Source organism: Oncorhynchus kisutch, linkage group LG18, assembly GCF_002021735.2.
Source record: "Oncorhynchus kisutch isolate 150728-3 linkage group LG18, Okis_V2, whole genome shotgun sequence".
NCBI lineage: Eukaryota > Metazoa > Chordata > Actinopteri > Salmoniformes > Salmonidae > Oncorhynchus > Oncorhynchus kisutch.
Window position 1 is genome coordinate 48,598,056 of NC_034191.2, and position 22,664 is coordinate 48,620,719.

A 22,664-nucleotide genomic window follows, 5' to 3' on the forward strand; every position below is an offset into this window, starting at 1 on the left:
GAGTCCAGTTGAGGCAGAGAGGGATTTGGTCATGGTCGTTTAAACATCGTGCCCTTAGGTGATTTGGTTATGTCAAGCGATGCGCTGGTCTGACACAGGGGGTTTCCTTATTTAACTGGGTTAATGATGTGTATTTGGTAATACCACGGGGTGATGTGCTAGCCTTATAGATGCACAGTGGAGAGGAGGAGGATGTAGAGAGGGGTGTCTACACTACAGCTAGCAGAGCGGAGCAGAGCCAGGCCTCATGTGGAGTTGGAGAGGTCTGGATCAGTACACAGATAATGGTATCGGTGTGTGTGCGTGTGTTGATACTTCAGTGCTATTTCCTTGTGTAGCTATACGTGCCCAACTGAATATGTTGGTGGTAGTATCATTGTGTTTGCTATTCCTCTGCTATGCGGAGGCTATTATTCTGGTAAATCCAGGTAAAAAAGAGATAATCGACTGGGCTCTAGCCTCGGGTCTTGAATTGGGTAATATGGGTAGCGGCGTGAGGGAGAACTAGGCATAAGAAGGGGGGATAGCAGTGTTGGACATCTAAACAGGTGATTTTCCACCACAGTGCCTCCTCTCAACAGCGCTATAGGAGGCAGAAAATGACAGACGTGGCCCAGCATTTGTGTTGATTGCATGTGTTGCAGGAGATAAACAGTGATCTTCCTATTTACAAGGCCGCCATATAAACCATTGTGTTCCAGCCTTTTCATTCTCCCATCAATAGGGTGGTTAAGGAGTCTTAGTGGTATGGATCTCACTAGCCGTTCGCTAGGGCCGAATCGTGCCAATAACCCACAACCAAGAGCCGCAGGAATCTGATAATGACATCAAATAATTGGATGAATATATATTGTGGAGTCACCAGTCAGGTACACTGTAGGACAAATATTATGTTATTATATTGAAACATCAGTATGTCATCATCCCAGGACCACAAGCCACAGATGTTTCTCGTCACATCTACTTGTCATCACTCCCCATAAGCCTTATTCATCACCCTAACTGAATACATACTGTACAGCCCATGGAGTCAGTTGGTACAAAAAGAAAGTCCTTGCTTCAATGTAGATATCATTCTTTGATAAAGCAGCCAACTTGTTACAAATACATATTTTGCACTATGGGTAAAATGAAGACGGTCAATGTCAACTCTGTTACAGTCACTGTTGACCACGAGGGTCACCTGGTGCAGTAACCCATTGACCATGTGGGTCACCTGGTGCAGTAACCCGTTGTCCATGAGGGTCACCTGGTGCAGTAACCCGTTGACCACGAGGGTCACCTGGTGCAGTAACCCGTTGACCATGAGGGTCACCTGGTGCAGTAACCCGTTGACCATGAGGGTCACCTGGTGCAGTAACCCATTGTCCATGAGGGTTACCTGGTGCAGTAACCCATTGTCCATGAGGGTCACCTGGTGCAGTAACCCATTGTCCATGAGGGTTACCTGGTGCAGTAACCCATTGTCCATGAGGGTCACCTGGTGCAGTAACCCATTGTCCATGAGGGTTACCTGGTGCAGTAACCCATTGTCCATGAGGGTTACCTGGTGCAGTAACCCGTGCAATCTCTGGAATAGGATAAAAATGGTCTCTGTGAGCGTGAACAGACCCCTGGAAACGTAAATGTGTGTGACTCAAACTAACTGGAGTTTATTCTGGGCTGGCTCTTCTTATGTGCCTGTTTGAAAGTGAACCGCTTTTCCCGGCAGACACAATGGAACAGAGAAGAGCAGAGGTAATGGGTATCAACCCAGGTCAGACAACAAAAAGGGAAGCTTCTCAGGGGAGTTTCGATAGGCTTGATGCATGCAGCGCTCAAACGTTTTGATATCTAGCGCCCCCCCAAAAGTCACAATAATTTAACAAACCACCATTTTGTTTGTTTTGCAGCCATATGTACTGGGAAAGGAAAACACAGTGTTCTATCATTATCAATGAGCTTTGAACAACATCCATAATAATTCTCTCAGCTCCTTAGAAGGCACTTATCAGAGAGAATTTAGCTAAGAGTAGACAATTACTGCAGGATGAAAATACTTTCTCTAGTAGACCTACATACACAGCATGTGTAATGGACAAATGATTCTGTACATAAGGGCACAGTATATCTGACCAGTATGGAATAGAATGTACTTCAGCTTGCCTGAGAGGGTCCTCACGTGAAAATGAGGATGATCGCAGTGAAAGGAAGCCTGGCAAAGTAATGCTCTTGAATGTAGCCAGATGCAAGAAGCCCATCTGATAAAGCGGCCCATCCATCTTAATTCTTCCTGTCATGCTCGTTATCACTCAGCCAAAAGTGTGGCAAAAGTTAACCAAACAGGGAAAATGTACAATCAATACAGTTTTTGCTTCTGGATGAGAGCAACGAGAGTCTATCTCAAGAGGGAAAAAAACACACTGTACATTTCCCCTCCCTCGCTCCTGTTTTCTCGGGCCCACCTCTCACATCCCTCCATCCCTCTCTTCTTTTCCCACTCCTGAGTGAATGTAATCAGCTGTGACATGAGAAAACACGCTCTCTGCCTGTCAGTGCCTTGCCAGTCTTCTGCTCGTCCTAGCTCCCCCAAACAGCTCCCTCCCTGGCTCCTCCTTGCCCTCACATCCGCTACTGTACATCAAAAGGCCATTAGGCCCTCCCAAACACCTCTAGTCCCAGGGTTGGCTGAAATGGCTTGGGGGGCAGCCTCACACACAGCTCCTCCACTCTGGGTCCTCGGAGCGCAGTCTGAGTCACTGATGGACCTCTGTTGCCACTCTACTTATTGGCCATTGTCCCAAATTAACATTCGAAAGGACATTGAACATTGACGATGAGGGACGAGAAAGCCAGAAAGGCAAAAAGAACATCAGGGACAGAAAATGCCATGACAGTAGAACACCAGAACATCCGTAACCATTCTAATGGCAGTGGGCCTGAGATGGGTGGGAGTGGTGCGTGCTAATGGAGTGATGTCATCATAGCCTAGCAGTCTGACAGTTAGTTAACGGTGGGGGGGCTGATAAAATAAAATGCATTAACTCCAGGAAATAGACATCCTTAGTGGTGGGAGAATGGCTATATTTAATGAATTTAATGAGGCTAAATGCTAATGAAGGAAGAGCAGAGTCCTGAAAACGTTCGGGCTAACTATAAAGGGATGATTGAGTGCAGGATAGTGGCCGTCAATCCTCTCGCTCATTAGCCTCGTGAAATTAACAGCGGCTTGAATCATTACATGAAATCTGTTCTCGCCCATTCGTTGATAATTGTGGGGGCTTGAGAGTTCACGCTGGGTTCTATAGCCATCCATCAGCAGAACAGTACATTTCCTCTGGTCAGAGGGGCTACCGACTGTGTGGCTAAAAAAGGTACCTTTTATAAAATCCCTTTTATTCTCATTTCTCTCTGCTTAATAATCCATAATATTTGGCTTTTTTTTCCCGGACGTGTTGAATTTACGGCAACTGTCTATATGATGAAGTACCATTCGTGGAAAAGAGCTGACCATTGCGATTTTACGAAGTGACACATTTGGTCCAGTTTGTATACAGTTGTAAAGTTGAGAAACATGCCCCTTTTTCTCAAGCTACGTTTCCTAAAATAGCAGAGAGAGTATTACTCTGGCTGAGAGTGTGAAGTGGATGCATTGTTTTCCTGGTCTGTGCTACTTCTCAGTTTACTACAGTAGTAAGTGGAAAATGAAACATCGGGTGAAAAAATGCACAGAATGACAACATTAGAGTATCACATGGTATAGAATTAGGGGCTGGTTTCTCAGACACAGATTAAGCATAGTCCTAGACTAGAAAGCAGGCTCAATAGAGATTATTCATAGGAAGTGCTTTTCAGTCTAGGACCAGGTTTAACCTGTGTCCAGGAAACTACCCCAAGAGATTGATTCAATTATTTTGGGTGTGTGTTTAACAATTTATGTTAAAAAGGTTAAGGAACAACAATCACCTAAACAAAAATATATTGACCATTTTTCATGACCTGAGGGGAAATGCCGTCTCTTTTCAAATTGCTGTTATTTGACATATAAATATAGCATTTGAATTACTTTAATATCCTCCTAATCAATGACCGGTGATCTTTCCATGTCCTCAATTCAATATAGAAAGGGTCATCCGTGCTCGGCCTTATAAACACAATAAAGGTAAATGATTACTCTTTACTGTGGTGTCCCAAAATACGGCTTATAATGAAGAGAAACGAGGGAGGTCGAGGGGGAGGCCTGTCATGTGTCATTGACTCCAGAGATTAATCACAAGAGAGGGGCACTGTGGCCGAGACGTAGTCACCCATGATCGATAAACCCCACCGCTCACACAACACACACGTGCAAGCACACACACACACACGTGCACACACACACACGCACACACAACGCTATATCAGCATTAAGTGGTGAGATGAATTGATGACATTTACAGACTTTGTGTATTGATAATCTGCTTGTTTAAGTCCCGAGGCCGTGCTTTTTGAGAAGCTGCTAAAGTGAACTAAAATCTATTGGTTTTGTATTGTGGTCCATTCACAGAAGCATCAACATCAGTTTCACTCCGCTAATCAAATGAGGCCAAAGATAACCCCCCACATGGATGAATATAAGATGGAGCCTATACTTCCATTTCCTTCATTCCAATGGTGTATCAGCATTTAGAGTGTAGCTATCGAGTGACCCTAACATAACATGCAAATAACACACTTTCTGGTCATATTTTGCACTGACCAGAAATGGGGACTTTTGACTTGGCCTATAAGAGTAATGCAATAACATTGCATTAAAAGAGGATGCTTTTTTGCGGTGCAGGTCAGTGCTGCTGTGCAGAATGGCTGTTTGCCTTGTGGTCACTAATGGGCATCAGAAATTACAGCGAGGAGAATCGTGCCCCGCAGGGGGACTGGCCTCCTCGGTGGAGTGGAGCACTTAGACAGCAGCTTGTGTCTGGGAGCCCACTGGAGGAGGAGGAGGAGGAGGAGAAGGAAGAGGGGGGAACTCAATGTCACGGCCTAGCCTCATAATTTAAGAAACCCTATTCCGTATCCACTGTTAAGTGAGCCTTGGCTTGGCTTCCCAACCCCAAGGCTCCCCTGTGGGCATCTAAAGCGTGTCGCCCCCAGTGTGAGTGCAGGTGGATCGGGGAACCAAGTCTCACTACTAGGCTGAGTTGGTTACCTCCTCTCTTCTCCCCAGCTCTCTGCCTGCCCAGTGGGAGAGAAAGGCTGGGGAAGACGAAGAAGCGCCAAAACACAGACGGGAAGTAGTAAATAGGGGAGTGTGCCTCTGCAGAGCCACACAGCAACAGAGTGCAGCTGATAAAGGATACCTGCTTGTTACATCCCTAATAAAAAAAAATGTGCAGGAATTGTCCATGGGCTGGAGTGAAAAACGTATTATTCTTTCAGAAAATATAGTAAATATGATTTTTTTTTGGACTTCTTCAAATGTATTTGGCCCTGAGTCTAAAGATTTCCTTCGGGCCTAATCCCTCTAATTTGAAGTAAATAAAAGCAGTAAGGCTGTCATGCTGTTTCCCTCATCTCCCTCCACCTATGCTGCTGTATAAATATTCATATGAGAAATGTGCCGCTGTCTATTGATGGACAACAGTCTTATTTTCTGCTTCAGTCCACAGTGCCCATTTGTATTTCTAAATGGTGGTGGTGATGCTGAGGTCGCTATGTAAGGCCATTTTCTGCCTTCTTAAGAGCCAGCTCTCCTGTGCATTAATGAGACTCCCTCCCTCCCTCCACCTCCTCCCAACTTGAGCTGCTGAGGAGCCTGACTACCGACAAGGCCCTGCTGCTAGCACTAGACAGCAGTGACGGCACAACACTTAAGACATCTATCCCCAGCTGCTCATTTACACACTTTAACAAATGAGTTGAATCCAGTGCTTTATGGAAAAATATGCTGCATTTTAATTCAGTAGTAGTTACTGCGATATGACCATATATCTGTGCTGTTTGTATTAGACCTATGTATTAGACGTCTTTGTATTAGACGTCTTTTAATTCACCTCTAACACTGTATTTTTTTTTTCATTACATTTCTGAGTGGTAAAGGACAATTTCATAGACTTTACATGAGTCCTGTTAGATATAATACTATCACACTAAGAACTATTGGGCATGGAAATCATGTTGTACATTTAGCATGCTAGGGGCATGTCATCTTAATTTACATTTAATACACTGTGGAATTATCCGGGGCTGCATGAGTAAATTAAGCAGGTGGGTACCTGATCTGGAAAATCAATTAAATCGATATGCAAGAGCCATTTAAAACACACAAAAAGAAGAATGAAACAAATTGAAGGGTGCTGATTCTAACAGTGGTTGACATAGGCAAAAGTGTGCTGCAGCGGAAGACAGTGACACGGGTGTTTTGAAGGGGCGTCAGCTGGAGACAAAAGCAGTTGAGATGGGCTGGAGACCGACCGAGGGGAAGGAGGGAGGGAGTGCAAGAGATGGAGAGAGTGCAGACAGCCCAGGCCCCTGAAAGCCTGTTGTGGTGGGCAGGGCCTGACCTTGGTGACGATGGGTTTTCACGAGAGGGCTCTTAATGAAGCTTGATTGTCAGGGACTACTGAGGGAGCCGAAGGGGAGTCGGGCGAGGAGGGGAGAGAAGAGAGGAGGAAGAAGAAAGAGCGAGAAAAGGATAGGGGAGAGAGAAAGGGCCCAGGTAATTGCAGCACTTGTGGGTCTGATGCCCCGCGGTCCTGTGATGTCGGGGTGCACTGGGGAAGAGAAGGAAGGAGAGAAAGAGATGTCCGCAGACATTTTGGTGGTAAATTGTGGAGCGCTGGAACAGGAGGGAGGGGAGGGAGATAGAGAGAGAGAGCAGGGCTCTGGGCAGTAATTACCCCAGCGAGTCTGTGGGATGGAGGGATGGAATAGAGTGGACAGGCCCAGTGTGGAGCTCTGACAGGGACGGAGAAGAGGAAAGCTGAGGACTGCAGGGGGGAGGCCAGGCAGACGGCAGGAAGCTGACAGAGGGATGGAGACAGGACATACTGTAAGCCCTGAAACCACAGAACTAGACACCGCTAGACACTGTGCCAAGGTTAAGGGCTATAAGTGAACACATACACACACACACACACACACACACAGCATGTGACAGGACAGCTGGCGAATGATACTGTTCATGAGCCTCTAGAAGATGTCGCTCGCACAAGAAACAGCAGATAAGGTAAAGGCAGACTGAGTATTACACCTAACCAACCAGACAGTTTGCTTTAAGAGACATTCTACATTCTTCTTTCTATAGAAGAACAGGAAAGTGGAGAAAGGACATGTGAGAACTCAGAAAAAGAAACAAATCAAACAGAAATTAAAGGAATACATATGGTAGAATGTGTGTGTGTGTGTGTGTGTGTGTGTGTGTGTGTGTGTGTGTGTGTGTGTGCATGCAAACCTGTGTCTGTGTGTGTGTGCCTGTGAGTGTGTTAGCTCCACTGAATGGAGCACAGGGGTCACGAGGGCCCGGGCTCAGCGAATGGAATTAGAGAGAGATGATGGGCTGGCCTAAGCCTCCCACTGCCACGGATCAGTATGTAGCAGCCTCTCTCTCCCTGCCGGGGGCCGATGTAACTCAGTGGACTGGCAAATTACAGCAGACCTACAGCTGTAGCCCGACATTATGATTAATTTGATCAGTAATTTCTCCTGTTTTTCATTTTAATCGCCGCGACCATTCTGCTGTGGCAGGTCTTTCAGATCTAATTAAGATCAATTCTGGTGTAACAGACTTGGCGAGCGCCGCACACCCCGTCAAATCCCTGAGCTCTGCTGGGCGTGGAGAAAACCTGCACCTCTATTCAATCAACTTCCAGCAAATCCAGCCCGGATCCAGCAATCAGGCCATTAACACACTTAAGCAAATTTCATAATCTCCCTCCCCGTCTATTTGCCATCACTGTGGAGGGAGGCCCCCTCTGTGAGCGCCTGGAACTCAGCATGCTGGAGTGGGGTGTGAGACAGGAGGTCGTAGTGTAGTGGAGACGCACCGAGGAACGGGAGAGTGAACCTCTCGTTGTGGAGAGTCCGCCAGTAAAACCTAGGCTGTTAGGCTACTCTACTGAAACATGGAGGGAGCAGCAGTGAAACAGCAGCATCGTCTCTCTTCATCCACTCCGATGTTGATATTAGAAGCCAGTGGATGTTAGTGTCTCGACATGCAAAGACGAGCTCGGACCGCTGATTCTATTCTAAAAGGTTCAACGTGAGCATCATCTCCCAGTGGGGGACAATTAGGAGAGTAATAGCATCCTAATGACTGTTTGTCTGTCTGACACTCCCTCTGGTTCTTAAAACAAAGGGTTGAATGGCTGAGTGGTCTTGTGTGTGTGAATAATAGGTGAACAATAAAAGGGCTGTGATCTGTACTCCCCCACATCCCAAATGGCACCCTATTCCCTATTTAGTGCACTACTTTCAACAAGAGCCCTATAACCTAATGTGAGGACTAATTATGGCATGCCTTGGCTGTATTGATTCCCAATACAACACTTTTGTATTTTAGTCCCACATGGCCAAAGCAATAATGCAAAATACGTAATGAAAATGTACTCTAAGGCCAATTATGGTTTAGAATTCTCAGAGGAAAGGTTTAATGAAGCATGCATGCACACACACACACACAGACACACACAGACAGCCACACACGCACCACCACACACACCCACACACACTCAGGGGGTTACAGATGGGGACTCTCCCCGGATGGAGGCCTCTATGGATTAACCAAATTGATACTCAGTGACTCTTAACTGAAAATGTAATCATTGACCTGGGTGTTGAGGGTGGAGGGTGCAGATGGATGGAGGGGCCCAAATCATATTGCAGACTTGAGTGTGTCGAGAGCTGGGCAGGACTGCTGTCAGCAGAGAAGGGTTGTCTCCCAATTGGCAGCCTATTCCCTGCATAGTGCACTACGTAGTGCACCCCGGTCAAAAGTAGTGCACTACGCAGGGAATAGGGTGCCATTTGGGACGCACCCAAGAACTGTCCATGGAGGGACCCTCACCGGGTGACATAGCAACGCCCTCAGTGACAACCCCAGCACTGAGCCAGAGAGAGATTAAACATTTCACACCCAGCCTGCCTACCTCCCTCTCACATCAGCCTTAATACCATTGGACGAGGCAATATCTTAATGATGGCCTCTTCGGCTCCCCTCCAGGGTGGTCAATTTATCTATATATCTGTCTATCCCCAGTCATTATAATCAGGATCTCAGCTTCTTTATCTAATACAATCCATGCTAAGAACAGGGTGTGATTGTGGGGAAACTGGTGAATGATGTCATAACAGCACTAATAAATGGTGATTTCTCATTTTAATAAAGCATTAGAATGCATTGTGACTATGCCAGGCACAGGCAGGGATTGCTCTCTGTAGCTCTGCTTTCAAAGACATTCCTCAAACACACTAAAATATTCAGAGAAGAAAATGGGGGGGATTTGCTTGACTGTAATGTACTAACATTAGAACACTTATTTACTCCAGAAAATAACATTATTGTTAGGCTTTGGCACTTATGCTGGGCGTGTCTGATTGGACCATTACTGTGTGTTCATTCCAAATAGCACCTTATTCCCTATATAGTAGGGTTGGGCGGTATCCATATTTTCATATCGTTAAACCATCCTCCTTTACGGTATTACCGGCTTAATACACAAGGGGGCGGCAACATTAAAAATGAAAAATTAAAGCCAACTGAGCGTCTATTACCAGAATTACTAACACATTTGTAATTTCCATGGAGGCTGCTAACTAAATATGCTAACGAGCACAAAACTAAAAAATAAATTATCACAAAGACACACAGTCCAGCTCAAAGTTATACACATATACTTTAGGTAGCTACATATGTCGTTTTTGCTAAGTTTGGACATTTACAAGCGGATGTGAACGAGAGATATTGTCCAAATGAACAGTACTGGCTTTAGAGCAGCATGTGTCCCCACTCTAGGGCAACGGGCCTGCCTGGTCTGCTCTGAGGAGCAGATGGGCTGAGAAAGGAGAAGAGAAGAAAACATAAGGAAATCAAAAGATAGCGGTGGCAGCTGTACAGATAACTCAACCAAAGGGCTTTGACTTCTCAAACACGGGGGGGTCGCGTTAACACAGAATTCTAAAACGCATAAGAAATATCTTGCTGCCTTTTGTAAATGCAGATCTAAAATGCTTCTTATTGTAATTTCTGCTCGGATTCAGACTCATTTTGTGCTTCAGTTGCATTTCTCCACTTCACTAATGGGCAGCTCTCTGACTGATGTGGAGCTACTTTTCAGGTGTAGCCAGCCTACTGTTCTCAAGTAAAATGATTGATTAACTTTATGAAAAACATGAGGAAATGTAGCTGGCTACATTCTTTCTATGATAAACAGAAATATGATGGCCATGTAGTGTTTTTTCAAAAAATACCGCGCTTTTTTATTGTAAGGTAATTTAGCCTACAAGTGTGGCTGCCGGCCAAATAGCGTTGCACTTCTGTTGTCATCTGATGAAAATGAAGCTATTTTCTCCCGAATGTGTTGCACTAATGTCTTTTCTGTGAAGGAAAACTATTAGTTGCATGTCCCTGTTCTCTCTATTGAAGCAACAAAACACACTTGAGTTTCAATATATATTTACAAACAAACACGTTACTGGCTCAACTGTTCTGGGGAACTACGGTAAGCTTCAAAATGAAAAATAATGTGACAAGTGAAATGAAGAACGCAATCTGCTTTATCTTCTAACACATTGCACAAGTTGACTGCAGGTATTTACTTAAAAAGTAGCTGCAAATATTAAAATGTATAAACAAGCTTCAAATAAATAGTTTCAATGGTTTGACGGTATTGAAAAACCATCCTGTGGCTATTTCCAAATACCCCGGTATACGGTATACAGCCCAAGCTTACTATATAGTGCACTACTTTTGACCAGAGCCCTATGGGCCCTGGTCAGAAGTAGTGCACTATGAAGGGAATAGGGTGCCATTTGGGATACACACCTTTCACTAGCCCAATCTACCATCAGCGCTCAGGGTTCATTGCCATGGCTGGACTGTGGCTACAGTATATGGTTGGCATCTAGGTCTGGGAGGCAGGCAGCAGCTAGCAAGCCTTTGGAGGTCATTAAATGCGGGCGTCTGTTTTTCCTGCTGAGTCTCACTAGGCCATGACAGGGCCGGAGAGGGGTGCAAGGGGGGAAACAAATGGCTGCACTCATCCCGGCTTTAAAGAAGGGCGCAGCGCCACAACACAATAAGGGCCTGACGCTGATGAATGTGGCTGAGGAGAGGGAGGCGACTCTGGCCAGGCTCCACCAGAAATGAAACCACAGGGATATAAAATAGGTTATTATCGTCAGATGGACAGAAGGGGGCCGAGATTGATGGACAGACAAACTGACTGAAAAGTAGGTCGGATGAGGGAAGGGAAGGGCAGCTAAGCTAAAAAGGACTGATGAATGTTGAAAGCTGGGATGGATAACATGATCTATCCGAGATGGATCAGTTGGAAAAGTTATGCATGATGGCTCGAGACTCGGGTTTAGTGTGCTTTGAAGAAACCTCTCACTGTAGGATGACCTTGTCGATGAGATGCACATTTGATGTTCCCCACACTGACAGCAGAGCTGCCTGCCAGGAGTCAAACACTGGGTTTTGTTTCATATCAAGTATAGAATAGAGTACATGGACAAAACAGGTCTATTAAGTAGGCATCAGCATGGTGTTATCTTGAGGTTGGCCTCCGTCTCTATACAACGCACCCAACAATAGCATATCACCACTAGTAAGACAATTGAAAAACACACCCATTTGCTGAAGTTTTGTATGAGGGTGTCAAAGGTACAGCAGCAAAAAGCAGTAAGGTCTACGTAAACGACTATTCTTCCAACTTGGATAACAAAGTTATAGATCATTTAGTGACTAAACCATTGGCGTACGCGAACAGGAGGGGGTAAGAGTGAGCTCACCTGCAGAGGCATGGGCGGGGTGACGGGCGAGGGTAGGCTGCGGGCCGGCGATTGGTTTTGCCGGAGGGGCGAAGACTGTGGCGGTTGGCCAGAGCCAGTCATGGAGGTGGTGGAGGAGGAGGCGGAGCCAGGGGAGGGGACCGAGACAGAGGACTGCTGAAGGCCGGGCGGGGTCATGCGACCCCGCGATGACAGCTGGTTGTGGGCGTGGCTGTGGGAGTGTTGATGCTGCTGATGGTGGTGTTGTTGTTGCTGATGGTGGTGCTGTTGTTGCTGATGGTGGTGCTGTTGTATCTGTTGGAGCTGCTGCAGGTGTTGAAGCTGGGAGTTCAGGGATGAGGTAGCTGAAGAAGGAAGAGAAACAGAAGCAGAGTGTCAACCTCCTGATATCATCTCCATTGTTATCATCATCACCGTCTAAAACTAGTCAGAGACATTCAAAAGCTATTGTAAGACATTCATGTGCAATCATGAAAACCAGCAGTCAGGTTATCATACTGAAAAAGAATGCTCACGCCTCAGACACACGATACATACTAGGTGGAGGTGTGGAACGATGATGTAAATTGGGCAGCGCCACAACAAGGTCCTGTGTTTTTTTAACTTCTACAGCGGACTTACAGAACCACTTAACTTCAAGTTAGAGGACAAAGCTATATACATTGATTGACATAATTGCTCTCTCTAGAGAGAATCTGTTCAATTTCACGCAATGGATGCCACGATCTTGGGTTTAATTGCAGAAAATCTCCTATGAAGAGCCATTCATCTTGACTGGACATCTTAAGAAATCAATCCATTAACTAATTGGATTCAATAATGGCATGCCATTATCCTCATTTCTAGATTTAAATGTTCATACATTCCATGCACATTTTCAGCGAAACACCGAGGCAGAGATGTTTCAGAGAGACAGACACGCATACTCGAATTTGACAGGGGAACAGGACTCCCGAATCTCGTGGGTCTCGCGAGTTCTAGAGTCCAAGTTCGAGACGGGATGGGACAGGATCAACAGTCTACAGGGACGGGTAGTACAGGAATAGTTATAAAATATTGTTTTTTTCTGCATAAATATGTCATGTGTGGAGCAAGTGTGTAGGCTAGGCTTTATACTGTTTACTTAATAAACATTTGTTTTAAAGGTCATTTCCCCTCTGCCCCTTCTGTCGGCTCACTCCAGTTGTTGCCAGTCACTAGGTTTCAGATGCCAGCCGACATCAGTAGGCTAAATGATGAGGCGTTCAAGGAATTGCAATGTCTTGTTGCAGCCAAGGACCCATCACTAACATTAACATTAGAGCCAAGGAAAGAGCGATGTTTTAGCACATTTTATGGAGTTGTCCGTTGACAAGGAAGGCTTGTAAAAAAAATGCTGTGGTTTAATCAAATAGGCTACCAACCGGAGAGCGGGAGCTGTACTCCTAACAACTTTACTGTCAAGCCCAATTGTTTATGTATTTAACTAAACCCGTATCATCTGAGGTGAAGAGCAAAATAGAAATAGATTGACTTATGCAGTACTGCCACTCGGTTTTTATTTTGTATGTTCATGTTGTAAATGTTCATATGGGGCTCCCAGGTGGCGCAGTGGTCTAAGGCACTGCATCTCAGTGCTAGAGGTGTCACTACAGACAACCTGGTTTGAATCCAGGCTGTATCACAACCAGCTGTGATTGGGAGTCCCATAGGGCAGCTGTCACACCCTGACCATAGAGAGCCCTTGGATTCTCATAGTTGCCTCTAATTGGGGATCATATTTAGGAAGCCCTATCTCCCACCTGCTTTGTGGGATATTGTTTGATATTTGTTTTGGGAGCACTACGTCGTCACGTTCTTTGTAAGTTTTGGTTCTAGTTTCACTTTGTATTAAAAGAATGTGGAACTCAATGCACGCTGGCCTTGGTCCGCTCATTTTGAAGTCTGTGACAGCAGCGCGTAATTGGCCCAGCGTCATCTGGGTTTGGCTGGTGTCGGTTGTCTCTGTCCTCATCCTCCAGCCTTAATCGATCTACATTTAGGTAATTTAGAATATGCTCTTATCCAGAGCCATTTAGGCCTACAGTCATTGCATTGAACTAAAATAGTAAAGACAACCACATATCACAGTCGCATATTACATTACTGAAATTATTTTCAATACTTCCTAAACAAGCACAATAGCCAACATATTTCTGAGTGCAAGAACTCGCATGGGACGGGACAGGAGTGATTTTTATCGGGAAGGGACAGAAAAGTTCCGGGGTTGTAGAAGTGTTGCGGAATCAGGACAGTACAGGAAAAAAATTGACAGGACAAGACTGGAAAAGGAATACATTTTCACTCCCATAATATGCTATACATACTGTACATGTAGTGTATTCAGAAAGTATTCAGACCCCTTCACTTATTCCACATTCTGTTGCGTTACAGCCTTATTCTAAAATGTATTAAATAAAAAATAATCCTCATCAATCTACAAAATACCCTGTAATGACAAAGCGAAAACAGTTTTTTAGATTATTTTGCAAATAAATAAAAAACTGAAATACCTTATTTACATAAGTATTCAGATCCTTTGCTATGAAATTGAGCTCAAGTGCATCCTGTTTCCATTGATCATCTTTGAGCTGTTTCTACAATAAATTCAATTGATTGGACATGATTTGGAAAGGCACACACCTGTCTATAGAAGGTCCCACAGTTGACAGTGCATGTCAGAGCAAAAACTAAGCCATGAGGTCGAATGAATTGTCCATAGAGCTACGAGAGAGGATTTTGTCGATGTACAGATCTGAGGAAGGGTACCAAAAAAAAAACTGTGCAGTATTGAAGATCCGCAAGAACACAGTGGCCTCCATCATTCTTAAATGGAAGAAGTTAGGAACCACCAAGACTCTTCCTAGAGCTGGCTGCCCGGCCAAACTGAGCAATCGAGGAGAAGAGCCTTGGTCAGGGAGGTGACCAAGAACCAGATGGTCACTCTGATAGTGAGTTCCTCCGTGGAGATGGGAGAACCTTCTAGAAGGACAACCATCTCTGCAGCACTCCAACAATCAGGCCTTTACAGCATGTTAGAGTGGCCAGACTGAAGCCACTCCTCAGTAAAAGGCACATGACAGCCTGCTTGGTGTTTGCCAAAATACACCTGAAGGACTCTCAGACCATGAGAAACAAGATTGTATAAGTGACTGTATAAGTGACTGTATTGACCTAAGGCATACAACATTTTATCCGTATCACTCAGTAATTAGAACGAAGAGAGTGCAAAAACCAGACGATTTCTAATAACAAAACCAAATATAAAGACAAGCATACCAGTTGATTTGACCAATACATCACATTTCTAACTGACCCACACGTTCTCCAGTGAAAGGAAGGGGAAGACTACGCTCTGAGAGGTAGAACATTTGACTGTGAATCTACTTGACTTTGTCCCTTGGGAAGTGGTACTGGCGGTGTGGTGCACGTCCGGCACCAGACAAAGATCCGATTGATGTTCAGAGGGCTCTTGCCACTCACTGTAGGGCTACCTGCAGCCTAAGACTTTGTTTTTGCCAGGTCTGGGACTACGTCTGAGAGTACTACAGTATATTGCCAGAGTACTATTATCTACTTTCTATATGTTATGAATGCTATTTTAAGCCGTATAACATCAATATAACCTTTAGTGACTAAGGCTACCGCAATAGTTGTTTTTCAGCCTTGAAAAACAACGAGAGGTCTCGAGAAATTGAGAGAATAACAACAGATCAAAGGCACAAAAAAATTGTGTTGATTTGGCGTATTGATAATGCAACAGAGCATTCGTGAATAGAGGGGTAGGCAAACTTGTATAAGTACTGAATCATTGCACTTCGCTAATTATGTTTATGTAATAAATAAAACATCAGGGCAGACATTTCTTTGATTAGTCTGGTCGCTGTTGGTTCTGGACAGGCGCATACGAACATTTGATCAGGACCTCCCCATTTTCCTCAGTTCTAAGTAGCAGAAGAAGAATGCCAGCGAAGGAAGCTTGTGAGTATGACTCAAATGGCACCCTATTCCTTATATAATGCACTACTTTTTTTTTTACCAGAGCCCTATCGGACCCTGCTCAAAAGTGTTGCACTTTAAAAGGAATAGGTTACCATTTAGGACGTGGCCAGTGTCTCTGGGCCAGTAAACAGCAGCAACACTTTTACATTTCTTCTACCTCCTGACACATTGACACCTCTCCCAAACCCCACCATGAATTATATATCATCTTGGGCTCGCGAAAGCCAAGAGTCCAATTCTCGCTTGAAATGTTGGGGCAAGTTGTCTCGCAATGTATGACAGGACCGGGCGCCTCTCTCTGTCTTCCCTTTACAAGTGAACCACAAGAAAATGTGGAGTGCGCCAGTTAAAAGATGGAAAATGGGACGAATGAAAGAAAGACAGAACGAACAAACGAAAAGGAGAGCGCGCGAGAGAGAGAGAGAGAGAGAGAGAGAGAGAGAGAAATAGAAAATGTCTGTAAAAAATAAAAATAAACATCGAAACCTAGGGACGATCAAAGACGATTCGAGAATTTCCTCCAAGCGCTGACCTGAGGCAGAGGAGGAAAGAGTGGCACGACAAAAGAATATGAAGAAGAAGGAAAACAAATACTGAGGGAATACGGAAGAAGCCCCATGTGGCCTTATTATAAGGGCTGCACCACAGGTAACTATATTCTTTAACAGCTGTGGTTTATAAATTCTGTCATCTTGTGAAGACTTTCAAGCCCACTGACCCTTCTACCCCTTGTAACTGGGCACCCGGCTTTAGGAAGCACATTCTTCTAACCGCGGCTGTCTGATGGCTTTGGCTGAGCACATGATCCAGCAGCCCTGTCTCCACTAATTGTTTGTGCTCTCCCTCTCTCCTCAAGCAGACAGTGGATGGATGGAGGATGAGAAAGGGAGGCTCGGTGAAGTTGGAGACAGGCCAAAAGGCTGCTGGGATCCTATGGAGCTCATTATATGCTCTACACTTCCCTGGCTGCGTGCTCACCAATCCTAGTACTATGTTCGAGTGGTCCTCTCACTTATATAGGCACCATGCTTAGTGGTAAAAGAGCGAGGCTCCCAATCTGACTGTTGAACCAGCAATCCTCTGTTAATGAGGATAATAAGGAATAAGCCACATCACAGAAGAAGGACTCAAAAGACATGAATCAACTAAAAACATTAGATGTGCATTTCAGTAACACTTCTGGACCATAAGAGGTCCCAGTAGGTGGGAGATGAAATCCCTCAAACAGCATACAATGATTCTCTGCACCACAGAGGGGTAAGAGTCACGTGACCTGCGTGGTTCTAGGACCCAGGATACTGTAGGCTCTTGTCTACTTTGTTTCATCGGTGATGGTGCCACCGTTCAACAAAAAAAATTGGCTGTCGTCTTTGACTGCCGCAGCCCTGACTCTTTGTGAAGTACGAAGCGAGGCTGATTGTCAGAGGTCGAAAAGGCTAGGTCAAAACCTGCTTGTTCGTCAGACACAATGCTATTTTTGTTTCCCGTGTCGCTCAGGGGAGGAGGAGAGAGAAGCAGCCACCTCTCTCATTACCACAGGGCCCTCTCTGGTCCCTGCCAACCCTCCGTTAATGCAGTTCTCTCTCTGGGCTTGATTTGGACTCTGTTGTTTTCTCCTCTGTGTTAACAACAGCTCAGCCCTGTGTTTGTGTGTGTGTGCGCGCAATGAGCATTAGTCATATCTGTCTGCTCTGCACAATGCATGTGTGGTAACTCTTTTCTTTAGAGTTAGGACACATTCATACAAGGTGCAATGAAAAAGGCAGAACATAAAGGAAGGCCAAGTATTTGTCCAGTTATATACAGTATTGAAAGAAGGTCATCAATGGCAAAAGGTGATGTTATAATTGAAAGGAGAAGCCTTCAATGGGATTGTGTCTACCTCCATGCTCATCACACTCAGTTCACAGAAAAGGCCGAAGTAGTAACGAAGTAGCCATCATGTCCAGATAAAGGAACATTGACAGGCCTGGCTTCAACCCACAATGTTTACCCCATAGATAGACTTGCTCTTTACACTTCACTGAATGGACTGGACTCCTCTTTCTTTCGTGGTATAGTGTATATCGCACAAACCGTTTGAATACAATATAAAGATGAGGAGTCCAGTCCATCCAATGAACTGTAAAGAGTTCTTCAAGTACGAAAAATAGTCTAGGTCACAACAGTCAGTGCAAACTGTACAGTCGTGGCCAAAGGTTTTGAGAATATTAGTTTTCACAATGTCTGCAGCCTCAGTTTATATGATGGTAATCTGCCTCATTGTTGTGAAGAAGGCATCAGGGTGCCCAAGAAAGTCCAGCCAGCGCCAGGACCATCTCCTAAAGTTGATTCAGCTGCGGGATCGGGGCACCACCAGTACAGAGCTTGCTCAGGAATGGCAGCAGGCAGGTGTGAGTGCATCTGTACGCGCAGTGAGTCAAAGACTTTTGGAAGATGGCCTGGTGTCAAGAAGGGCAGCAAAGAAGCCACTTCTCTCCAGGAAAAACATCAGGGACAGACTGATATTCTGTTGAGGACTGGGGTAAAGTCATTTTCTCTGATTGTTTGGGGCATCCAGAAAAAAGCTTGTCCGGAGAAGACAAGGTGAGCGCTACCATCAGTCCTGTGTCATGCCAACAGTAAAGCATCCTGAAACCATTCATGTGTGGGGTTGCTTCTCAGCCAAGGGAGTGGGCTCACTCACAATTTTGCCTAAGAACACAGCCATGAATAAAGAATGGTACCAACACATCCTCCGAGAGCAACTTTCCCAACCATCCAAGAACAGTTTGGTGATGAACAATGACTTTTCCAGCTTGATGGAGCACTTTGCCATAATGCAAAAGTGATAACTAAGTGGCTCGGGGAACATGGCCAGGAAACTCCCCAGACCTTAATCCCATTGAGAACTTGTGGTCAATCCTCAAGAGGCGGGTGGACAAACAGAACCCCACAAATTCTGACAAACTCCAAGCATTGATTATGCAAGAATGGGCTGCCATCAGTCAGGATGTGGCCCAGAAGTTCATTGACAGCATGCCAGGGTGGATTGCAGAGGTCTTGAAAAAGAAGGGTCAACACTGCAAATATTGACTCTTTGCATCAACTTCATGTAATTGTCAATAAAAGCCTTTGACACTTATGAAATGCTAGTAATTATACTTCAGTATTCCATAGTAACATCTGACAAAAATATGTAAAGACACTGACGTAGCAAACTTTGTGGAAATTCATGTTTGTGTCATTCTCAAAACTTTTGGCCACGACTGTACAATATGTGTTCAAACGTTCGGAGGCGTGAAACATCCAAAGGTCAAAAAACGAATCTTGAAAATAAAAGAGAGGCGCACACTCTAGGAGCTCAGATGCAAAAATGTAATACCAACATTTCGACAGCCAAGCTGTCTTCATCAGGGTATAATCAAACACTGCGGAATGACTTGTTTATATAGTGTCAAAAGACACAGGTGTCTGTAATCATGGCCAAGAGTGGCCTAATATCATTGTTTAATAATCAAATATTAAAATGTCATACAAAGAACAGCGTACAAACAAATGGATAGCATACGATCATAGATTCATTTGACTACACAAGTTTACAAACAATTACAATGGCAAAGTCACAATAATCACAAAAATGGCTTAAGATCAAAGTCTACGATGAGACCGAAGGGCGCAAGGGTCTTTAAATTAAAGATCCAGGCAGCCTCTTGTTTTAACAATAAATGATCAAGGTCACCCCTCTCCTAGGGATGGTGACATGTTCGATGCCAAAAAAACGAATTACCTAAAACAAACAATGCTCTATCCTGTAAACCTTCCAATCCACAGTGAGATGAGAAACTTCTTTCTGACCGCTATCTATCTTTGCCTCTCTCTCTGCCCAGCATCATTAGCATGTTGTAGTAAATCAAATCAAATTGTATTTGTCACATGTGCCGAATACAACAGTGAAATGCTTACTTACAAGCCCTTAACCAACAATGCAGTTTTAAGAAAAATACCTTTTTGTATTTTTTGTTATTATTAAATCAAATAAGTAATAAAAGTAACAAATAATTCAAGAGCAGTAGTAAAATAATAATAGCGAGGCTACATACAGGGGGTACTGGAGTCAATGTACACAGAGTCAATGTGCTGGTTAGTCGAGGTAATTGAGGTGATTATGTACATGTAGGTAGAGTTATTAAAGTGACTATGCATAGATAATAACAGAGAGTAGCAGCAGCGTAAAGAAAGGGGGGGGGCAGTGCAAATAGTCTGGGTAGCAATTTGATTAGATGTTCAGGAATCTCATGGCTTGGGGGTAGAAGCTGTTTAGAAGCCTCCTGGACCTAGACTTGGTGCTCCGGTACAGCTTGCCGTTCGGTAGCAGAGAGAACAGTCTATGACTAGGGTGGCTGGAATCGGACAATTTTTAGGGCCTTCCTCTGACACTGCCTGGTATAGAGGTCCTGGATGGCAGGAAACTTGGCCCCAGTGATGTACTGGGCTGTACGCACTACCCCCTGAACACCTAGTCAGGGGTCTGAAGAGGTGCCTTCATGACGTAAATAAACATTTATCTTCTGACTCATCCTGTATTTTAGGGGTCTTCTAAACTGTGCTGTGGTTCTTGAACAAGTCAAGGGAGAGGAGAGGAACAACATCCCTATTATTTCTCTGCCTCACTGTTCTCAGTGGGAGCACATCAAGCACCGTCTCAATTGGTTGCTCAATGAGCCACACAGGTAATTACTACACTGGAGAGAGATGGGCCGGTCGGCGAGGCTCTTGGTAATTATGACGGTGGAAGGACATTCTTACCCCTAGGATTAAAGAGTAAACTCACTTGGACTGATAAACTGGATGAAAACATTTGTTGCCACTTTTATCACAGTGGTAAATCATTTTAGGAGGATTGCTGTCTCCCAAGAAATAGTTCATGTTATTGGTATTTGCAATATGGCGGCTCAAGCATAATAATTCAGCACAATGATATACTTCCCTTCATCTTTTTTTTTATAGATGAACTGAAATTGAAAATATTTCATCATCACAGTCTTGTGTAGAGAAGGGTTTAAAATTTCCGCATCAAAATAGATTCCTGCTCCTTGGCCATGGTTGGAATAATCACCGGGAAATAAAACCGGGATCAAAGATCCAACTGTGTAAAAATATTACCCGCAGTCAGTGTTTCAATAACGCTTTGGAGGTGTTTAGACAATACAAAAATGGAAGCAGTTGAGACTGAGTTGAGTGGGCCATGGGGTTTTACAAAGTAAAACGCACTGCTTGTCGGGATCCACAGATCTCTTTGTGATGCAATGCCATCTCAAGCTGTGTGGTGGAATTCTCACCCCAGGGGAAGGATTTTAAAGTATTGAGTCCTCTCCATGGAGATATTAGAATACAAAAAGTTGAGACTGTAATATTAGGAGAGGAGACAACTTTAGTTTTTAATCACTGTAGATATTTAATTGCTATAGTTGTTACGGTTTTCTAGGTGTGAAGGAGAGTCGGACCAAAATGCAGCGTGTAGATTGCGATCCATGTTTAATGAACGAACGAAAAACACGAATCAATAACAAACACTACAAAACAAAGAACTTAACGAAAACCGAAACAGCCTATACTAGTGTAAACTAACACTGAGACAGGAACAACGACACATAGGACAATCACCCACGACAAACTCAAAGAATATGGCTGCCTAAATATGGTTCCCAATCAGAGACAACGATGAACACCCGCCTCTGATTGAGAACCACTCCAGACAGCCATAGACTTTGCTAGATAACCCCACTAGCTAGAATCCCAATACATACACACCAAAACCCCAAGACAAAACACACCATAATACATAAAAACCCCATGCCACACCCTGGCCTGACCCAATACATGAAGAAAAACACAAAATACTTAGACCAGGGCGTGACAGAAACCCCCCCCCCCCTAAGGTGCGGACTCCCGAACGCACCTCAAAACAATAGGGAGGGTCCGGGTGGGCGTCTGTCCATGGTGGCGGCTCCGGCGCGGGACGTGGAACCCACTCAGTCAATGTCTTAGTCCCCTCTCCTCGCGTCCCTGGATAGTCCAACCTCGCCGCCGACCATGGCCTAGTAGTCCTCACCCAGAACCCCACTGGACCGAGGAGCAGATCGGGACTGAAGGACAGCTCGGGACTGAGGGGAAGCTCGGGAGTGAGAGAAAGCTCGGGAGTGAGAGAAAGCTCGGGAGTGAGAGAAAGCTCGGGAGTGAGAGAAAGCTCGGGAGTGAGAGAAAGCTCGGGAGTGAGAGAAAGCTCGGGAGTGAGAGGAAGCTCAGGCAGGTAGGTAGCTCTACCAGATCCTGGCTGGCTGGTGGTATCAGCAGATCCTGGCTGACTGGCAGATCCTGGCTGACTGGCAGATCCTGGCTGACTGGCAGATCCTGGCTGACTGGCAGATCTGGCGGATCCTGGCCGACTGGCAGATCCTGGCCGACTGGCAGATCCTGGCCGACTGGCAGATCTGGCAGATCCCGGCTGACTGGCGGATCTGGAAGAGTCTGGTTGACTGGCAGATCTGGAAGAGTCTGGCTGACTGGCAGATCTGGAGGAGTCTGGCTGACTGGCAGATCTGGAAGAGTCTGGCTGACTGGCAGATCTGGAAGAGTCTGGCAGATCTGGAAGAGTCTGGCTGACTGGCAGATCTGGAAGAGTCTGGCTGACTGGCAGT

At 45.0% G+C, this 22,664-nt stretch overlaps 1 protein-coding gene across 1 annotated transcript in view; it reads right to left on the reverse strand.

Moving 5' to 3' along the window:
• The window catches only part of LOC116354711 (POU domain, class 6, transcription factor 2-like), a 126,043-nt gene that overhangs the window by 51,458 nt on the left and 51,921 nt on the right, over positions 1 to 22,664 (reverse strand). Inside the window, exon 4 of the mRNA XM_031795289.1 lies at positions 11,965 to 12,308. Coding sequence (XP_031651149.1) covers positions 11,965 to 12,308 — 344 coding nt within the window. The remainder of the gene's footprint in view (positions 1 to 11,964; positions 12,309 to 22,664) is intronic.